Source organism: Drosophila grimshawi, unplaced genomic scaffold, assembly GCF_018153295.1.
Source record: "Drosophila grimshawi isolate 15287-2541.00 unplaced genomic scaffold, ASM1815329v1 contig_1377, whole genome shotgun sequence".
Taxonomy (NCBI): Eukaryota; Metazoa; Arthropoda; class Insecta; order Diptera; family Drosophilidae; genus Drosophila; species Drosophila grimshawi.
Window position 1 is genome coordinate 9481328 of NW_025062900.1, and position 20378 is coordinate 9501705.

The window sequence follows — 20378 nt, forward strand, 5'->3', positions numbered from 1 at the left end:
TATTTCTCGTAAAAAGCGAGTTATACATTAAATATTTGACTTAAAGCGTTACCGATATATCGATAATATTTTGCTTGTTAATCAGATAATCGATCATGAATATCTAAAAACAATCTGAACTGAAATTCTCAAAATTTAGTTCGTTGTACGAAATGTTTTGTAAACATAGCGTCAGTTAAACGAAGGTCGACTTTGCCCCTGCTCAGCTTAAGCGATAACAAATGCGAAAAATGTATACCAGAGAAGTTAACAATTAATTACAATTTTTATTTATCAATATTGTTTATGCCCGTCTTCTCCACCTGTAACAGCAGCTCCTGCAGCTTATTATCAAAGAGTTCACAGCGTATGGGCATCTCCAGGGAATAGAAGGGATTCTTGAGCACATAATCCGAATACAGCTCGTAAACTTTCCTTAGCAACAGATCCATGCCATTCAGCCCCGTCTCAGAGATCACAATGAACTTAACTCCAGTGAGCGTTTGAAAACAATGCAACGTGAAGGTGTCCGCCTCCAGCAGTTCGATGCCGGAGCTCTTTGGTTCGGGACTTAGTTGGCTGGCAATGGCAAACAGTGGATAGAACATGCTCGCAAGGAAAATTTTCTCATTTGTTGTCATTTTGGGTCGACTGAATTTCAGATTTATGGGAAAGTTGTCAGCCGACTCGAGAGTCGCTTTCACGTCGCGCCCATCCTCTATTGTGCCACCATTGACAGGCAGTCCGTTGACGGCGACGAGCACATGTCCGACTGTAAAATAATTGTGATTAATAAAAAAAACAGATCATTGGATGATTAAAAAATTAACGCCCACCGTTGATGCCGTCCTTGCGATTAAATGCGACGGAGACTTTCTTGGGATCGTAGTCGAGCACCAGGTCCAGCGGGTATGTGAATGTCTTTTCGTGCTCTATTCGTGGCACGTTGTTGTCCAGATTAAATATAAGGCCTCCGGACTTGCTCACTATATAGACGCCATAAATAATCATTTTGGTTTTTGTAAAAACTGGCGGCGTCAGCTGTTTTGTGTATTGGAGACACAAAACATTTTCTGCACAATCGATAAGATTTCTATCGATAGTATAACAGTGGCAGATGGAATATAATTACCACGCGCTTATAGCAGCGCTTATATAAAGAATTGGGGTTCCTTAAACTTAATTTATTTCTTCTTTTTTTGCATATCCATAATAATGTGATACAACTTTTAAGGAATAATTATGATAATTTTGAAACATCAACAGTTGATAAACTGTTTTCCAACACTATTGAGAATCTTACGCGATATTTGCGTCACAACTATCGATTGCATTCCAGTTGGCACAGCTGCTTGGGAACAACACGGCAACATAGATATGTATTGTCAGTATTAAAAATACTGTATTAAAAATAAACATTGATTATTTCCAAAAATATATTGGGAGCTGCACGCAGCAAATATAATAAATAAAAAGAAGAAAAAAGCAAGAAGAAGCTCCCAGGTTGTGACACTGAAAGTGGCTTAGTAATGGGATCCGATGACCTCAGCACGGGCGATAAAATCCAAAAGGGTTTCCAGATCAACTACATGATACTGCGCGACGCGGACACCGGCAAGGTGATCTGGCAGGAGAATAAGGACTTTTCGGCACCCGATCTCGAGCACGAGGCTCGAGTGCCCGTCAAAATACTCGACATGCGAGCGGTGTCCCGAGAAATTAACTTCAGCACAATTGAGGCGATGGAGAACTTTCGGCTCGACCAGAAGGTCCTCTTCAAAGGTCGCATCATGGAGGAATGGTTCTTCGAGATGGGCTTCGTCGGCGCCAATACCACCAACACCTGGCAGAGCACCATTGAGGCGGCGCCCGAGTCGCAAATGATGCCCGCAAAAGTCTTAAATGGCAATGTGACAATTCAAACCAGTTTCTATGACAACGAAACACTCATCACAAAATCGGTTGTGCGTTTGTACTACATATAGATAGAAATACACGAAGTTGTGTGGGCGAATATATATAGATACACGAATTCACACTCAAATACACACACACAATACACATTCACCCACTGTCAGGTGTTCGTCATATATATATTGATCTTCTGCTGCTGCTGCTGGTGTTCATTCTTCTTTCTGCATTGCTGCGAACGAAAAAAGGAAAATTCATGAAATGTTCTAAAGCGAATTGATTTTCAGCTTGCCAAAATGAGGTCAAGCTTTGCAGAACCATTTTTTGCATTTCTATGCAATTGTTTTTTGTTTTCCTGTGCTTTGTTTATAAGCTAGTGGAAAACATAGTACATTTAAATTAAACTAGACTAATGCATTTTAATATCTAATTATAATTTAAATGATTGTTTAATTTAATAATAAAGTATGAACGAATGTAAATCAAAATAATGAACAATACAGTTTATATAACAATTTTAACGATACTTGGTTTAAAAAGTCATGTTTGTCCCGAAGTACAGTGCCCTCTCAGACATTTGAATTTCTGCAAAGTGAATTATTGCTAAACATTCTATTTTGTAATTTTTAGTTTGCTTAAACTTTAATTATTTTAACAATTTTGTAAACAACTTGGAATAAATGTCTCTTATATTTGGTATATGGCAATCATGAAGCTAAAAATAAAATATTTTTGGACTTTTTGTATGGACAATTCCATCTATAATTATTGTGAAATGGAGCGAACTCCATAGTAAATTTATGCTTATTTTATGGATAGCCAATTTGACACTCGTTTACTTTATTTTTATTTTTGGCAGTGAGTAATTGAAATAAGGTAAAAAGAAAATGGTAACTGTCACACATTTTACTTTCATAATTAAGCCTAATCTTAGAGACAGCTAAAGAGACTCGTAAACAACGCCCCTGAGGCCCATTTCGAACGAGTTTTGCTTGATAAATATTTATAACCAATATACGCGAAAATCGAGTTTAGCCGAGTAGATTAAGTATCTAGAGAACTTCAAGCGAATTGTTGACGGCAACTTGACCCAATTTGAACCGAACACTCATCCCAAATAGAACCGCCACCAGGTGCCCGGTCAAGAGACACTTAATTATGCCGAGAAAGTCTTCTTTGTGAGCAGCCACGCAAGCTGGTTAACAGTTGATCTTGGACACGCACTGTGAACGGGTCAAATCATGACGAATCCACGCAGCATTCTTTTGCTGCTTCTCGTAGTCCTTACCGCACTGGCTGCCATCAACAGCGCCTCGGCTGAGAAGAATAAGAAGCAACAGCAGAGACCCAGACCAGGTCCAAATCAAGGGGTTCAGCCAAATCGACGCCAAAAGCCACAACAGCAGAATCCCCCAAAGCAGAAGCCTAATAATAACAAAAAATACAAGGTGTTCACAGCAACGCTCAAGGATTTGGGCACGATTCGCGGACGCACCTTGGTCACAGATTGGACGGGTCAGACAGTTATGCAGTTTCTAGACATCCCATATGGCAAAGCTGCGCGTTTTAAGGTAAGAACCATTTGAGAACTTTAGATGCATATACAAATGCTTAAATATTGCAAGGGATTTGTTAATATTGACTAATGCATATATCTAGTGTGGTTGGAAAACACGTTTTCTATATACATATATCTTAAATATTTCGTCATATTTAAAGCGTTTAATATACCAAAAAATAACGGGAGTTAATGTGAAAACATGTTTGTGGCCCGATTTACATATATGAAATTATAATACCCGTCAGACATAATGCGTATTCAAACATTATAAACGTATATATACCGTTGTAGAAAGCTGCCTTGGATAAATTGATGAGATATAGACATATTTTTCGTAAAAGATTTTACATAATACCGCCAACACTCAGAAAATGTAGTTTCTGAACAATATGTTGTACTTTGAAAAAGAGATTTTCTTGATTTTTTTGGATTAAATTATAATACTAAAACTTTCATTTAATCCCAATTCGAAATGTTTATTGTTTTTTATTAATGTTAGGCAGCGGAACCGGTGTCACCTTGGAAGGGCATTCTGCTAGCACATCGTCCTCACGCCGGTTGTCCCTCCATACAGGACCTGGGCAAGTTTGCCAAACTGGAGGAGGACGACTACGATATCGAGAACTGTCTGCGCCTCACAGTCAATACCAAATCGGTATAATGATAACGGATCCTTTGTAAATGTAATATTATTAACTAACTGTAAATTTAATTAACTACAGCTAGAGGAGGGTAAGCGTGCTCCTGTCATGGTCTATGTGCATGGTGACTTTTTCTATGATGGCGACACTGTGGAGGCTGCGCCTGGTTATCTGTTGGAGCGCGATGTGGTCTTGGTATCGGTACGCTATCGTCTGGGACCCTTCGGGTTCCTGTCCACTCTTACCGAGGATATGCCCGGCAATGCGGCAGTCACTGATGTCATTTTGGCCCTTAAGTGGATACAGGAGCACATCTCCGTCTTTGGAGGTGATCCACAGCGAGTGACACTCTTTGGCCAGGTGAGCGGCTCTGCACTCATCAATGTGCTGACCCTGAGTCCAGCAGTGCCAAAGGGTCTGTTCCATCGCGTCATCTATATGTCAGGCACTGCACTCTCGCCTGCTTTCATCACGGACTCACCGGTGAAGGCGACTAAGGAAATTGCCCACATCGCCGGCTGCAAGCAGCCGAACAAAATTGACTCGATCAACAAATGCTTCAATCGCATGAATGCCACCATGCTGCTGGCTGTCTTCGCTCTGCATGGAGAGAACAAGCCGGCGTTGAATGCCGGTGCCTATGGCGGTGTCCAACTGGTCATTGGCGGCCCATCTGGTATTCTGCCAGAACATCCGGGTCGATTGCTCGCCGCCGAAAAGTTCGTGGCTTATCCCACTCTGGGTGGCAGTGTCAAGCATGGCGGAACCTTTATGATGAGGGGTAAGTTATTTATTAAAAAAAAACACTCTATTTATCTAGCTAGTATTTTAAAGGAAGAATTTAAGACTTGGATCCGTAAAATCAAAAGCAGTCTTGTTTCCTCGACTCTCTGAAGGCTCACTTAATGGTGTGGTTTTGAAGTTGCTTGAAACTTTTAACTATGATTTGTGAATATCGGTATTTTAGCTTAGTAAGGGATATTGTATATATTATTATTATTTGCAATTTAAAAATCACCTTTCTGTAGACATATTTGTGGACACCTTTAACGAAAGCATATCAGATTCCAAAATGGATGGACCCAAGTACATTGATACGATTATTGAACAGGTCAATGGCGTCGATCCCTCAAGCAGTTGGCGGGAGTTTGCCGACGAGTATATTTTCGATGAAGCAGACGTGAAGAACGGCAGCTTCAGGCGCCTCACACCGGGTCTAATTGACGTAAGGAATGCTACTTAAAATTATTTCGATAAATTCAACTTAAGCTTTATTTTTTTTTTTTGACTTCTTAGCTGTGTGGCACAATTGGGCTGAAGAATCCCGTTCTCTTGACGCTGCAGGCTAATGCCAAGAAATTGGAAAATAGCACCTATTTGTACACCTTTGACTATGAGGGAGAGCTGAATCGGTATGCCACCAGCGATGATGATGCCATTGATGTGCCCTTTGACATGGGCGTCAGTCTGGCCGACGAGAATCTCTATCTGTTCCCCTGGCCACGCTTCAACATGCTTAACTCAAACAGTGACTTCAAGATAGCAAAGCGCTTGGTGTCCTTGTGGACCTCCTTCGCTGCGGACGGTGTGCCCCGGGCAAAAGGTGTACCCGCCTGGTCACCCATGAAAGATGAAACGGGACCATATATGCGTATTGGACGCACTGTCAGCTTCGGTGACAATTACCTGGACGAGTATAGCATTGCGGTGCAGGAGGTTAAAGTGGGCTATAACCTAGTCAACGATGATTATTATGAACTGGAGGCAGTGCTACGTGATGCCCTCAAAAAGGAGGATAAACTGTCTGAATCTGAAACCGAGGATGAGGAGGATGAGAATGAGGAAGCCGACAATGAGGAGACCTCTGACAACGAAGGGCGTGGTGAACATTTGGTTTTCATTGCAAGGAAATCGTTACGCTTCGTCAAAGCATCCAAACCCTCAAATTGATACTAATTTCTTATAAGCCAGAAGCTATATTTCTGCTTCAATTTAATTTATTTATCCAAATGTCAAATAAAGACTTTTTCCCATTTAGAAAAGTTATCTTCCTACGAAAAGTAAGCAATAGCAGCTAATCGTTCGGTCAGAACAGCGTTAAAATCAAAAATATATTAATATATATAAATATATAGACATTATTATCAAATGATTTGTATGTATAAATATGTAATCTCTTGAGTTGTACAAGCGGAATTCGTTAGAAATTTCATAAAGTAATGACAAATGCATAAAAGCTCGGACAACGATCGCAGAGCGAATAATGATCGCCGTGCGAGGCAGAACTGTGACAAAAATAATCAAATTTTGTGTGAAATATAAATAAATGAGTGAAGCTCAAGTGAGTTAGTTGTGTTTTAAGTTGCGTCTCGGACTGAACATAAAAGTCTTCCAGAATGGGGAAATGCATAATAGCAATTCTAATATTGACATCAATGCGATCCTTGAGCTATGCGGTACGCAACGTAATTTGTAATTAGTGAATGTTGAAATTAATATAATTAATTGACATAATTTAACACCAGGAGAAACCAACACATTTTGATTACGCGCAGAAGGAGTGCGGTAGTTATTGCTATAAGTTGTTGAAACCAATGCTGGAGCACATAGGCACCATGCAGCAATATTCGAAGACATGTAATACAAGCCAAGTGGGGAATATCCAAGACAGACTCAATCATCTCGAGGGCCAGATGGTAACCCAGCAGGAGAAGGCTGGCAGCTGTCTGACCGCAATCGAGGAAATTAAGTGCAACTTGGTGGACCAAGAGAAGCTAATCAACATACACAAAAAGAGTGTTTCCAAACCGTTTCAGAAAATCGGATCCAATTATTATTATATAGAAAAAAATACGCATATGAATTGGTTTGCAGCTGCACACAAATGCACGGACTACGGCGGTCATCTCTTAAGTCTTGATAATGAGGAGGAGTGGTCTGCATTAAAGCCACACCTCGATTTTTCAAAGTCGTTTTACTGGGTTGATATTAATGATCTTGCCAAGGAAGGCCAATATATCTCTCTAACTACTGGGCGTCCGGCACAATATATTCCCTGGAAACCCAATGAACCCAACAACGTTGGCGGGGAGCATTGCGCTCGTTTGGAAAATAACAAACAATTTCCTTTGAATGATTTGAGATGTTATGATATGGCGTTCTTTATCTGCGAGTCATTCAATAAGTAACTGGAATACATATTCGATTAGCTAATGCGAATTCTAAGTTTCACCAATAAAATAAATGAAAAAATAAATAAAATATTTGCAAATTTGTTGCGCAAAAATTAAATATATTTAAACGATAAATAAAGGACTGGCAAACTGAATAAGCAGCTTATTTATTTGCTGTTCGAGAAAAGCTGCTTAAATCATTATAACATTCATTAATCATGTGCACATTCGTTCCTCTCATTTCAAAAAAAAAAAAAATTCTGAGAAAAGTTTCACTAGCTTGGTGCCACTTCAACAGAAATAATGAAGATAATCAAAATTCCTACGTTGCAGTCTTGTATATAACATTTATTATATAAAATAATCTGTGTATATATATATATATATATATATATTTTTTGTTTTCATATGAATTCCTTTCTTATGAGCAATACTAGTGAGAGGTTAACTTAGTTCTACAAGCGTATCTTGTTGCGATTTGGACGCTTCACGAGACTCTTTCGCACATTCGACTTCTTGAGTTTGCTAGACAATGTTAAAGCTGTCGCTGGGTTCGCCGCTTGCTTCCTGCGCAGCGGACGGACCGAAGTCTTGTGTTGGGCGCGATTGCGGAGATAGTAGATCTCACGGATGAGGCTATGGCCCTCCTCCTCGTCTCGCAGTGTGGCTGAAAACTCTTTGAAGTAATTGCCGCCAATTGTGAGCGTCTCGTCGATCTTCATGTACGGGCCATATAGCGTTGTCATTGGAGGCCAATAGCCGGAACGATATGAGCCCAACGGATTGCCGCTGATAACAAAGTTCGTCCATAATTCGACCATGCGATGGGCCATCGATTCATCGGGTGGACTCAATCGTTTCACGTGTTCGGGATAGGGGAAGAGATAAAGGGCCTCATCGGTTAACGAGACGCCCGCCTTAAAAGGACTCTGCATGTTTGTCTCCTCGTCCATGTCCCGATAGCGATTGAACTCGCCCGCATAGTCGAACGAGTAGAGGAATGTGTTGTCTGGATTGTGTTTGTTGTTCATATTAAGGGCCAACAGCACTGGAAGCTTGTGGTTTAAGGTGCCCGCCACCTGAAAGATTTCATTAATATTGACATTGGTTTCATGCTGGTCATTTTAATCATTTACAATCCCGCAAGCACAAGTGCTAAAGCGAAAGTCGTCTTGCCAAATTCAAATATGAGCAGTGTTTGTAAAAATCAATTTAGCTTTCACAAAAGTCATGTTGTCAGTGATTGCGATTTTATATTGATTGGCTTACTCACATCAATTAGCCTTGGGATCAGGGTGTCGAAAGTCCCGTTCTCGAGAAGCTGACGATTGAAGAAGTCGTGGGTGACAAAGCTGGTCAACAGCATGGTCTTATCGGTGCCGACCACCTGACGTATAACGTGATCGATATAGTTGTAGGTATCGTATTCATCATCTGGTATCTTGCCCTCAAAATCGTTCTCCACAATTTCATTGAGAATACGGCTGCCCGCGTTCTTGGGACAGCCTCCCATCGCCGGATACGAAAAGTTGGACTCCAGCATGAGATCATAGGGATGCTTGGGCAGCACACCGCTGGGACCATCAATTGTGAACTGTATGCCGCCAGTGTGACCAATGCCCAGATCCGATTTCTCAAGCTAACGTAATGAATGAATTTCACAGAGCCCATAGAGTCACATAAATCGAACAATTTGAAATTTAGACTAAGTAAAAATGTAAACAAATCCACTTACCGCATGATCCATAAAGGCATTCAGCAACTCCATGGCACTGAGCTCCATCAGGCATTTGTTGAGATCTCGCACGGTAACCATCTGGCAAGCAGCTTTCTGTGCAATTTCCTGTGCATGTTTGCGCGGATTGTCCTCCAGGAAAATGGGCATAATGGCCGATCCAGAGTGATAGATAACTTGATGGAACAAGCCACGCTGCACCATCGGCGACAGTGTCAGCAGGTGCGCTATGGCCGCACCACCCACCTGACCCGCCACCGTGATGCGACTGGCATCGCCTCCAAAATACTTGATGAAGTGCTTGACGAACTGAAGAGCTAGAAAGATGTCAAGGAAACCAGCATTGCCAGGTATCTCATCGGTTTTGGTCGAGAGGAAGCCAAATGGTCCGAGTCGATATTGAGGCGTCACCAACACCACATCCTTCTCCAGCAGATAGTCGGGCGGTGCCTCCGAGTTGCTGCCCTCGTATAGGTACTCGCCATGTATGTAGAACAGCACTGGGAAGTTAGCCGTTACATTTGGAGTCGTTATGCTCATCGTCAGACAATCCTCAATGTCCATCACATCGTCCAGCTTGAGCAGTGTCTCCATCGAAACGACGGATGGACAGCCAATCTTCTCCGCTGTCGCATCCATCGTATCTTCCCATGGCTCAATTGGACGCGGAGCCTAATTTATTAATGATAGTGAATATGGGAGCCAAACAAAGAGATATTATTAATAAAAGCTATATGCAGTAAAATCAATAATAAAATCTGTGAAATTGATTAGTTCCCAATTAAGTAAGCTTTTTGAGAGATATTTTGCTCCAGCTGTCAGCAGAAATTAATATTTATGAGCTTGATAGTGATTAGCCAGATTTCTTTGTCGTTATAAAGGTAAATTTGTAAATTTGCAATGTAGGCGAGCATATTCGCAAGTTTGGCAGTAAAAGTTATCAAATTAGAAATTAATGTTTGCAAAAGAGAGCAAAATTGGGTGACTCATAACGATCCAAGAAGTACAAATCGAATTGCATAATTTATGATCAGAGGAGAAATCTCAAATGAATACAATACGTATTGGTGCTTGTTACTCTCTCATGTTATGTTATTATCATAAAGTTTAAGATAAGACATTTGAAACTAACAAATCAAAGAGATTGAATTTTAAACAGGTAGATTTCAAAAGACACATTGCTTTTGATTGTTACAAAAAACAAAATGGAAAGTTCTGTCTTTGTTTAAAACTCCTTTGAAATGTGATTCATACATACTTTGAAGCGATGCTCGCCAGTTGGTGGCTCGGCATATCGGACATCCACAAATTGTAGAACTTCCCGTTGCGTCCAAGCCGTCTCAACAATTTTGCCCTGAATGGCGCCCAATTTGGGCAGAACCACAATGGTATCCTCTTCCTCGTCATAAAGCCTACTGAGCACTCGTCCCTCCACACAGTGGAGAGCGGCCAGTGCAACGATCGCGAAGACAATCGGCGATTGCATATTGGAAGCCTGGTCTGTTCTGAAAATCACTCGGAAACGTATGAGATGACCCCGGCTGTGTGAAATTGCGACAGCACTCGAATACGCACGAAACAGAACTGAAGTTTGCCAGGTGCTGGCGATTAGATTTTAGTCGGATCGCTTTGCTTGCTTTTGCCCAGAGTAAAAGTTTCACCCCGTCGCGCATAGTTAGTGGATTGCGAATAAAGCCGAGAAGCGGAATGGAGAAGTAGTAGAAAATAGAAGATCAAAAGCGAAATGCTTTACGACTACATCGGCTGATGATGTTGTCCGGTGATATCCCATTGTTTTTCATATGTTTAAATAATTCATTATTAATTATGGTCTGCTAAAGTTTCTGGAGCGGTGTTTGGTTGATAAAAAACAAACAAAAGTAAAAGGGAAAAGGGAAATGCGACGAGCGACAAGCGGTGAACAATTTGCTAATAGCTGTAATTGCAGGTCAGCATCTAATTATAAACTAAACCAATTTTGTCAGAAAAGTTCTTAAATTTTGGTCAATGTCCAACGCTTCACTCTCCCTCTCGCATCGTTCTTTGGCCCCGGGCTCAGTTTTAACTTTCAGCCCAACAATTAATATTTACTTTCAGACAGCATCGAGAGTTTGTTTGTTCTTCTCACAATGAAAGTTGGCGCCTTGAATCGGATTGATTAGGTTCAATTAAACTTTCAGAGCTGCGGGCCAAAGATTTTGCCATTTACATTTTTTGGATTTTTAATGCGGTATTTTCAATTTTTTTGTGTATGCGTATGCACGGATTAGTTGCTACTGGTTTTGCAGCCAAAAATGTTTGACCCGCGTGCATAAAAATAAATCATTCGACGCTGTGGGTGAAAGTATTTACCTTGCCGCCATGGTACCCAAAACAAAAATGAACAGGCTCCAACGCCCCCATTAAAAGCCGAAATATGTCGACTAAGACCTCAGGCCAATGAACTTATCAGAAATATAAATATATGCGTACATACGTATATACATATATAAATGAATATGCTTAAGTGCTAAACTGAACAAACCATGTTATCACATATGGATTACACATATTTTAACATAAATTACTATATACGGCAGTCATAACTTAATAACTTCTAAACCTTGTTCGCAAATATTAATCATCTTAACATACGGATGTATATGTATATACATATGTATTTCTCATTTATACAATTTACGATATATGTATACTTAAACGCTTATATATAAATATAAATATATTTATTTCTATATATTTTTGTTCTTTAAATTCTACTAAAACACTGACCCCCATTCACCTGCTCGATTATTCAAAAACTTAATCAACACCAAACTGTGAGACAGATCTTCTCGACTATGAGATACTCTGCTAATATATACTAAAAACTTCATAAAAAATGGTTCTGGTATTTCTAACTTCATAATTCTATAATTATTATAATTATAGATATTTGTAAATGAATGATTTGTTTTTAGATCTGTTAGATCTGTGCTTATATAAATATGTGTAAGACTAATCAAGTTTTAGTTAAGTGGAAAAGGTGAACGGAGATTTGACAACAGCGCAACAACAGCGCAAGAGGACGCCTTCAATTTGGGCGTATATGGGTCACCCGATAATCTGGATCACGCAAAGTTGTTTTTTTATTTTATTTTACCTTCGAATTAGCTTTGCACTGCTTACTTTAGAATCGCATGCCAAGCAGCTAACAGTTGTGAGATTCTGCTTTTAAACTTCACTGTTCTTATTCTTACACTGCTTACTTTTTATGATAAAGCTACCCAGTTAATTGGTGTGAGTCTCGGCTAACAAGCAAATTTGGTAAATGCACTCGGATAAGTAGCTGTTTTAAACTTCGCTGATGAAGGCCAAAATCAGTTTGCTTGTTAGCAATATAGTATACACTTAAATATATGAATAATATTTATTTAAGAAATTTTTACTGTGTACATTGTTCTATAGACTATTTAAAATCGGCATTAAGTAATGGCCAGCAAGTTCTAAGACCTCAGGCGCGGATGTCTGCGCATCAGCTTAACTCGTTGTGGATAGTTGTGACCATTTGAATATTCTGGATACCTGTCAGCCTCTTCCTCCTCGCTTGCCTGTGGCCAAAGATCAGCGTTCAAATCACTATCGTCCAGTCCATAGGTGTCTGTGTCTGGCTGCGCATCCGAGCGTTGTTGTTCCTCTCTTTCTAGCTGCTCTCGTTCCCGCTGCTCTCGTTCCTGTTGCTCTCTTGCCTCCTGATCATACTCCTCCTGTGATTGCTGTTGTTGATCTTGCTCCTGGCCTGCTTCTGGCCATGGTGAAGCATTAAGGAAATAGTCGTCATGGGGCTCATATTGTGCACGCTCTTGTTCTTCCTGTTCTCTTTCTAGCTGGTGTCGCTGCTGTTGCTCACGGATGTACTGCTCCCTTGCCTGCTGCTCACGCTCCTCCTGTGATTGCTGTTGTTGATCTCGATCCTGTCTTGCTGCTGTCAAAAGTGCGCGACCATTGACATAATCGTTGAAGTTATCGTAACCGTTTTGTGGCTGAGTCAATTCCAAATCAAGTACCTGATGTTGTGGACGCTCTTGTTCCACTCGCCCCCTCGTTTCTCTGTCCCGCTGTGCTCGCTGCTCCGGTGATTCCAGTTCTTCCTTTTGAACCGGATGTTCTTCTTCCCATTTTGAGTGAGCAGCAATAAAACTCTCGAAGTTATTGAACTCATGTGTGCGTGGTTCCGCACCAGGTTCGCGGGGATGTTGTACACCCTCTTCATAGTCTTTTCGCATATTCATTAGTATCTTTCGTTTTCGCTCATACCTTGCATCTTCCTCAATTTCCTCTTGTGTACGCTGATATGGCTTGTAATCCGGTCCTGCTGCTTCCCATTCTGCGACAGCAAGCATATAACTTGTGTCGCTACTGTAGTCATATCGGTATGGTTTCCCCTCAGGTTCGGAGGCATGTTTTGCAAGCTCTTCTTGCTCTATTTGTCTTAGCTGCTGCTCTCGTTCTTGCTGATCTCTTGCCTCTTGCTCATTATCCTCTTGTGATTGCTGCTGTTGCTCTTGTTCCTGTGCTGCTCCTGCCCATTGCTCGTATGCCTTGACATAATCTTCGTAAGTAGGGAAGTTATTTGGTTCGGGTGGAGCATCCGATTGTGAAGAATGTGGTTCTTGTTGTGCAGGCTCTTGATGTTCTCTTCCTTGTTGCTCTCGCTGCTGCTGATCTCGTCGCTGCTGCTCTCGTTGCTCGTATTCTCGTTCCTCTCGTTGCCGCAGCTCTCGTTCATCCTGTTCTAGTACCTGCTTCCATCTTAACTCCTGATCGAGCACCGTCTGTGAATGCTGTTCTTGTTCTGGCTCCGGTTGCTCATCGGTAGCTTCGGGCTGTTCTTCTTCGTGATGCGGTCGCTCTTGTTGCTGCCGATCTTGTTGCTCTCGTTGCTGCTGCTCAAGTTCTTCTTGCTCTCTTGCCTCCCTTTCACGTTCCTCCTGTGATTGCTGATGTTGTTCTTGCTCTTGTGCTGCTCTCACCCACTGCTCGTATGCCTTGACATAATCTTCGTAAGTAGGGAAGTCATTTGGCTCTGGTGGTACATCTGATTGTGAGTAATGTGGTTGTTGTTGTGCAGGTTGTTCTTGTTCTCTTTCTGGTTGCTGTCGATGCTGTTGTTCTCGCTGCTGCTGCTCTCGTTGCTGCTGCTCTCGTTGCCGCTGCTCTCGTTGCTGCTGCTCTCGTCGCTGCTGCTCTCTTAGCTGCTGCTCGCGTTCCTGTTGCCATCTTGACTCCTGGTCGGGCTGCTCCTCTGAATGCTGTTCTTGTTCTGGATCCAGTTGCTCCTGGGTTGCATCGGGCTGTTCTCGTTCGTGCTGCTCTCGCTGTTGCTGCTCACGTTCGCGCTGTTGCCTTAATTCGTACTCTTTCAGTGCCAGCTCTTCTGCTGCCCATCGTTGGCGTTGATCGCGTTCGAGCTGTTCTCTCTGCGCATTCTCTTGTTGCAACTGCTCCTCTCGTTGTTGCTGCTCAAGTCTGCGTTTCTCATTTTCGCGCGCCAGCTGTTCCTCTTGCTCGCGCATCTGTTGTTTCCAATGTGCCTCCTGTGTCCTGGGATTATACTCAGGATACGCTGGTGGCAGTCCAGAATACGGCCGCCTTGTTGTTGTTGTGGTACCTGAAGAAGTTCTGCTTGTAGTAAAATACATTGGATACAGATTTGGTATATTGATGCCCTCGCCAAAGTGCTGATCCAGTTCCAAAATGTTTTGCTTCGAGTTAGTAAAACGCAAAAACGGACCGTACTCAGAGGTTGCCTTGGGCCAAACATTAGGATTAGGATTCGGAATGCCAGTCTGAGCAAAGCTCACCCACATGGCAACCAGGGCACGGGCTATCGACATATCATCGGGATTGAGCTTGCTAGTTTCCTCTGGATAGGGAAACAGATAGACACTGTCATCACTGAGCGAGGCATCTACTCCAAATGGCAGGGGATTTTTCACGTCCGCAAAGCGATGATACTGCCCACGATAGTCGAAGGTATACAGATACGCGGGGGTCTTCTGATGCGACAATCGTATCGTATCAATAACGGGCGACCGATACATTATCAGATTGCTCAGTTCGAGCAACCCCTGAGCCACGCTGTTAGTATTCACATATCGCTTCTGTTCCGGAGTGAATATCTCCTGCAGTGCCCAATCATGCCAGACTTTGTGGTGCTGTGGTGGTGCTGTATGGCGCAGAATCACATTGATGTAATCACTGAGGTTGCGCGAATTCAGATTCTGTATCTGATCATAGAAGCCTGTTGAATTAAAATAAATGCCAATTGGATTAATATGTGTGTAAATAAAAGATACATTTAAGATTAAAGATCTGTCGAATCAGTCAAAAATTAGCTATATTTCAGCAAAACTATACCATTACATAAGAAATAATCAGAGCTCATCCAACATATTTATACTCTTAATTGTGCGCCAGCAGCTTAAATATGATTTGAACACAAATAGATATCGAATATAAGAAATCTACATACGACGAGGAAATCATCAATGATAGAGGGGTACAAGAAATGTTTTAATACAAAACAAGTGCCTCCTTTTCTTCTTTTGAAAAGATGGAAGGCTCGAATACGCTATATAAAATGGAAAAGCTTACCTGACAAAATAAAGGCGCTGGCATCCTTAGCGGCGCCAACAATTAACGGTTTCGTGCTATTGTTGCTGGCGACCAATGCAGCCGGATGATTGGGTAAATAGCCCAGGCGATCACCGACGACAAGCTTAAAGCCCCCCAAAGCGCTGAGGCCCAATGGCTCATTATTTCGGAAAAGCTGCTCGAAGATCTCCACCAGCTGCGAGGTGCGCATGCGATTCAGGCATTGGTAGAGCGGGGCAAGATTCCGACCGGCGGTGGGGCAGCGAGCTAAGCTGGCGAAGGTGGCCAGAGTCTCGAGGGGACGCTCATCGATCAGATAGGGATTCAGAGCAGTGCCCGACTGCAGGATGAGCTGCTGGAAGAGATGCTGTGCCTGTGGGCTCAAGCTAAGTGCATGAGCCAAAGTAGCACCACCGGCCTGTCCAATCAGGGTTACCCGACTAGAAGCGCCTCCAAAATACCGAATATTACGTTGCACCCACTCGAGTGCCAGCTGCAGATCGGACAAGGCTACATTTCCGGGTAACTCATCGCTGAGCGCACTCAGAAAACCAAATGGTGCCAATCGATAGTTGATGGACACCAGGACCACATCGTGCTCGAGGACATAATCGGGTTGTGCCTCCTCGGCGCTGCCATCGAAGAGCATCTCGCCATGCACAAAGACAAGAACGGGCAGCTCTCGAGGTCCAGCCGGCGCATAAATATTCAGAGTGAGGCAATCGTCAGCATTCTCGCCACGCGCCTCGGCCTCCTGCAGACGCTGCTTCTCTGGAAACTGGGCGCAATTGGGACTCATCTGGGTGGCATCGATGCGACCTGCATAAGGAACAGCTCTGGCCTTCTGGAAGCGTCCCAAGCCACTGTTCACTTGAGCATAACGTATGCCCAAATAAGCATCGATGGGTCGACCCTTGATCACCTTATATTTGGGCAATCCGTTCACCTCACCCACGCCGGGCACATGAACACCACCACTTGGTGGCGCTGGGGGAGGGGGCGTGGTCGTCTTAAAAACCTCCCCTAGCCAAGGTGCTGGCCGAAGCGGCCGCGGCGTATAACTGTATATCTCATCGAACTGGGCGTGGCAAATGCCCAACACTAACAGCAACAGCAACAGGCTAAGCAGCTGCATGTTCTCGACTCCGTCGTGACTAAATTGAAACTGATTTTGATTTGGTTTGCGGACAGACTCGAGGAAATCGAGAGTTCAAACTTAATCGCCCATCAATACCAAGGCAGACCGACACAACACACACGCATTCACAGAGATAGGCATACTTTTGAGCAGTTCCAAGCTGTTCTAGTCGCCAGCTTTAATCTTGTTTTGAGGACAGTTTTTATTGCTGCTGTACGCCAGATTTGCGGGTTCCGCTTGTCGTCGCTTTGCCTATCTTTTAAAATGGTGCAAGTGCTACAAGGCTGTCACTGGATCGGAGGGGTTGGAGGTTATCTCGGCATTAGCTGGGCGATTGACTATTTCTGGTCATTATTTAATTTTGTTAATTATTAATATGTGCAAGCTAAATGTACTGAGAAATTTGTATATAATGGGATCAAAGTGAATTGATTTCATAATATCATAAATCAATCATGCCTATACAAATATATTGAGCTAAAGATTTATGGGGACTTGTGCAACACATTTTTGTACAAGAGCCAAACTTAATTAAAGCTTATTTTAATAATCATCATATGCAGATTCTAATTCTTAAAGTTCTGCCCAACTAATAATAAAAATCAGTAGTTTGTTTCATAATATAATATTCTCTATATTTTCATTTATTAATCGTTTTCGGTTCATTTTTCATTTCGTTTTGTTTCAGTATGTTTCTATAATAATATGTTATAATTAAGAATCGTCATTTCATCTAAATATTTCAGTTATAATAGTACAATATAATAATTGTTAATAATATTTTGTTAAATTTGTTTTGTGTTGCTTTTGAATTTAACACTCGAATGCGCTGTTCTCATTTATATTAGTTTCAGTTAATTGTTAATGTTTTGATCATTTCAATTCGTACCTCATCAAATTCGAATTCTAATTCAAACTCGATTTCTCATTCTGATTCCCATTCACATTCTCGCTCATGCCGATTTGATTTTTTCATCAAATCAGTTTTTGACATTATTTTTAGCCTGGGTCAGATTGCATTTGGTTTTGAGATTAAACTTGAAGAGTCACTGCTTCCTCATATATGTATGTAAGAATGTATGTATTTATGTAGGTAAGTACATACATATGTATGTGCATATGTACGTGTACATATGTATTTAAATCAGAGGACTAGGAAAGCTAAAAGCAATTGTATGTAGTATGTATGTATGTGTTCTGTGTATATATATTTTCTTCATTTCTTGTTTTGTATTTAGGTATTTCTCTTATAGATTCTGATTATGCCTTACGCCTTACGCTTAGGCAGACGGTAGCTCAAAAAAAGTCACCCAAATAAAATAATTCCCAAAAAAAAAATGTTTCAATAAAATTGCTTAATAAATTCTCAACGGCTTTACGTATTTATGGGTACAAACGTATTGTGATTAATCTTTGCCATTTTCTAAGCCTTAAATGCGTTTTCTTCAACTGATTTTGGTATCGGAAAGGATGAAACTTGTGCGTAAGTTCTATGACATACATATACATATACAATTTTAAATATACACAAATATGTAAGCAATAATGTATTTTAATACAAATACTTGAAATTATTCATCAATAAACAAATGCAGAAGTTCCGTTGTTCTGTCTTCAGATAGATCTACAAAAGTGATTAATATTCATGTCGCCGACTCAACACTTAAATGCAATTCGTTTAGGAACTTCTTAACAAATAATTGCATATTAACAAATAATTATTGTTAACTTCTTACAATAGAGATGATATACATACAAATATCGAACTAAATCATTTATTTCAAATGTGTACCGAAGTTAAACTAAATTGGGGTTTGCGTAATTATTTTGAAAATGATGATTAACCCTTTGCATTTTTGTTTTTTTGTTTTAAAGGTTCCTCATGTTAATAAATGTTTTTATTTTCCATTTATAATTTTTATTTGTAGTTCAGTCTTTTTACTAACATTTGTTTTATGTTCTTTTTTTCGTTTTTGTTTTTAATAATAAATTTTAAGAAAGTGTTTTGCAAATATTTCTTATATTTTTGTCTGAAGCGTTTGGTTCAACTAAAAATAGTGCAGATCAATATTTCTGGCGGGCTTGATTTCAAGTCTATTCAAAATGAAAACGTTGTTGTTTTTTTTTTCAATTGTAAAACATGAATAAAGTAATTATTCATAATTACAATTGTACTCGATTCCCGATATTCAAAATAGGAGTGATTAAACTGAAGGGAACACACCAACATGTTGAGCATTTCAATGGCGTTCATTATATAAAAATACTAACTATATATATAGATATATATATATAAATATATATATGTATCGATAAATATATATAGCAGCTTGCAAACAGAAGGAGGGGGTGATTTTCAAAAAATGTAAGATTGAGTTTTGTGTTTTGTTTGTGTAGCTCTATAGTTGCTTGGAAGTACCGTTCTTGTGTTTCTGTCTACATTTCGTAACTTAGTTGATTAAATATGTATACTATATATACTCGCATCTATTATGGCTTACTCAATGGTTTTTTCTTTTGCTTTTCTCATTTGTTTTGTTTTGTTTTATTTTGTTTGGTTTTTTGCGCTACATATTCAACAATTTCAATTTAAATTTAAATTCAATTTCAAATTTAAATTTAACTTACATATTTGTAAACGCTAAAGAATTCATAACATACTCTTTTCTAGCATACAATTTGTCGTATTTCCACAGATCTTTCACTGTGGAGCAGTGTGTGCTTCAGTGTGTGTGAGTGTGTGTGTGTGTGTGTGTGTGTGTGTTGGCCGAAAAAATGATGTATAGAGAAAATCGATTTTGTGTTGTGTTTTTTTTTCGAATGAAAGGTTATTTATTTGATCATTTTCAATGGATTTGTATGTCAAGTATTTACAAAGTCCCACATAGGTATGTATATGGGTGTGGTATGTGGTATTTATATATATATTTTAGATTTGTTGCGTTATAAAATCTTAACATAATTATATAAATTGATTTCTCGCAAGTGTTTAAGTAAAATGCATTGATTACGTTGCAAGTTAATAGCAGGCTACTTACAAATTAAAAAACCAAACGCTTCGTGTCGCATCTAAAACGCGGACACGCGGACCGACAACAGCCAGTTCCGAACCGGAAACGGAATGCGGTCCTGTTCCTCAGTCCGGATCCAGAGCCAGTTGCAGTTCCAGCTCGGAATACTCTAATTTAAAACGATTAGGCATTTGAATCTACAATAGTTCGCTTTCAAGTTTCATAAATAATATAGTAAATTTAATGCTTAAGTCTAATTAGTAGTTAATTCATTTTATTTGTAATATTTTTTCTGGTTTTCATCATGTTTATCGTTATGTAATGCCTTTTAATAATATACTATATGTAATCATACACATGTATGTGTATATATATTTATATATATATATTTTTTATTTTATGTAAGAAGCACTTGAATATATATCGATTTAATGATAAATGAAAATTTGGGTGTGTATGTTTAGTTTCAATCATTCTTTCTGCCTGTTCTCTACGAGTTTTTTTGTTTGTTTTTTTTTTTTTTTGTTTTCTCACTAATTTTTTAATGCCGGTCTTTATAATATTATCTTTGTTGTTTTTTTTTTGCTAAATTGCAA

At 40.3% G+C, this 20378-nt stretch overlaps 6 protein-coding genes across 6 annotated transcripts; 3 read left to right on the forward strand and 3 right to left on the reverse strand.

The window, feature by feature from the left end:
• Positions 1–246: 246 nt before the first annotated feature.
• On the reverse strand, positions 247–1049 carry LOC6561433 (trafficking protein particle complex subunit 4). The gene is made up of 2 exons (XM_001988613.2): positions 816–1049; positions 247–751 (listed from the first exon to the last, which is right to left on the reverse strand). Exons 1-2 carry the CDS (start codon positions 988–990, stop codon positions 267–269), a joined length of 660 nt encoding a protein of 219 aa, XP_001988649.1. The 5' UTR covers positions 991–1049; the 3' UTR covers positions 247–266.
• Positions 1050–1425: 376 nt separating this feature from the next.
• LOC6561432 (probable cGMP 3',5'-cyclic phosphodiesterase subunit delta) lies at positions 1426–2301 on the forward strand. The gene has a single exon (XM_001988612.3). The coding sequence runs from the start codon at positions 1509–1511 to the stop codon at positions 1962–1964; it is 456 nt and encodes a 151-aa protein (XP_001988648.1). The 5' UTR covers positions 1426–1508; the 3' UTR covers positions 1965–2301.
• An 830-nt stretch (positions 2302–3131) lies between these two features.
• On the forward strand, positions 3132–6057 carry LOC6561431 (glutactin). Its single transcript, XM_001988611.2, has 5 exons — positions 3132–3461; positions 3951–4106; positions 4174–4873; positions 5121–5317; positions 5389–6057. Exons 1-5 carry the CDS (start codon positions 3132–3134, stop codon positions 6040–6042), a joined length of 2037 nt encoding a protein of 678 aa, XP_001988647.1. The 3' UTR covers positions 6043–6057.
• Positions 6058–6462: 405 nt separating this feature from the next.
• On the forward strand, positions 6463–7365 carry LOC6561430 (accessory gland protein Acp29AB). Its single transcript, XM_001988610.2, has 2 exons — positions 6463–6548; positions 6618–7365. The coding sequence occupies exons 1-2, from the start codon at positions 6489–6491 to the stop codon at positions 7278–7280; spliced, it is 723 nt and encodes a 240-aa protein (XP_001988646.2). The 5' UTR covers positions 6463–6488; the 3' UTR covers positions 7281–7365.
• A 355-nt stretch (positions 7366–7720) lies between these two features.
• Positions 7721–10486, reverse strand: LOC6561689 (glutactin). The gene is made up of 4 exons (XM_001988609.1): positions 10259–10486; positions 9001–9672; positions 8539–8904; positions 7721–8344 (listed from the first exon to the last, which is right to left on the reverse strand). The coding sequence occupies exons 1-4, from the start codon at positions 10484–10486 to the stop codon at positions 7721–7723; spliced, it is 1890 nt and encodes a 629-aa protein (XP_001988645.1).
• Positions 10487–12392: 1906 nt separating this feature from the next.
• LOC6561688 (glutactin) lies at positions 12393–16783 on the reverse strand. Its single transcript, XM_001988608.3, has 2 exons — positions 15634–16783; positions 12393–15280 (listed from the first exon to the last, which is right to left on the reverse strand). Exons 1-2 carry the CDS (start codon positions 16766–16768, stop codon positions 12483–12485), a joined length of 3933 nt encoding a protein of 1310 aa, XP_001988644.1. The 5' UTR covers positions 16769–16783; the 3' UTR covers positions 12393–12482.
• Positions 16784–20378: the final 3595 nt, after the last annotated feature.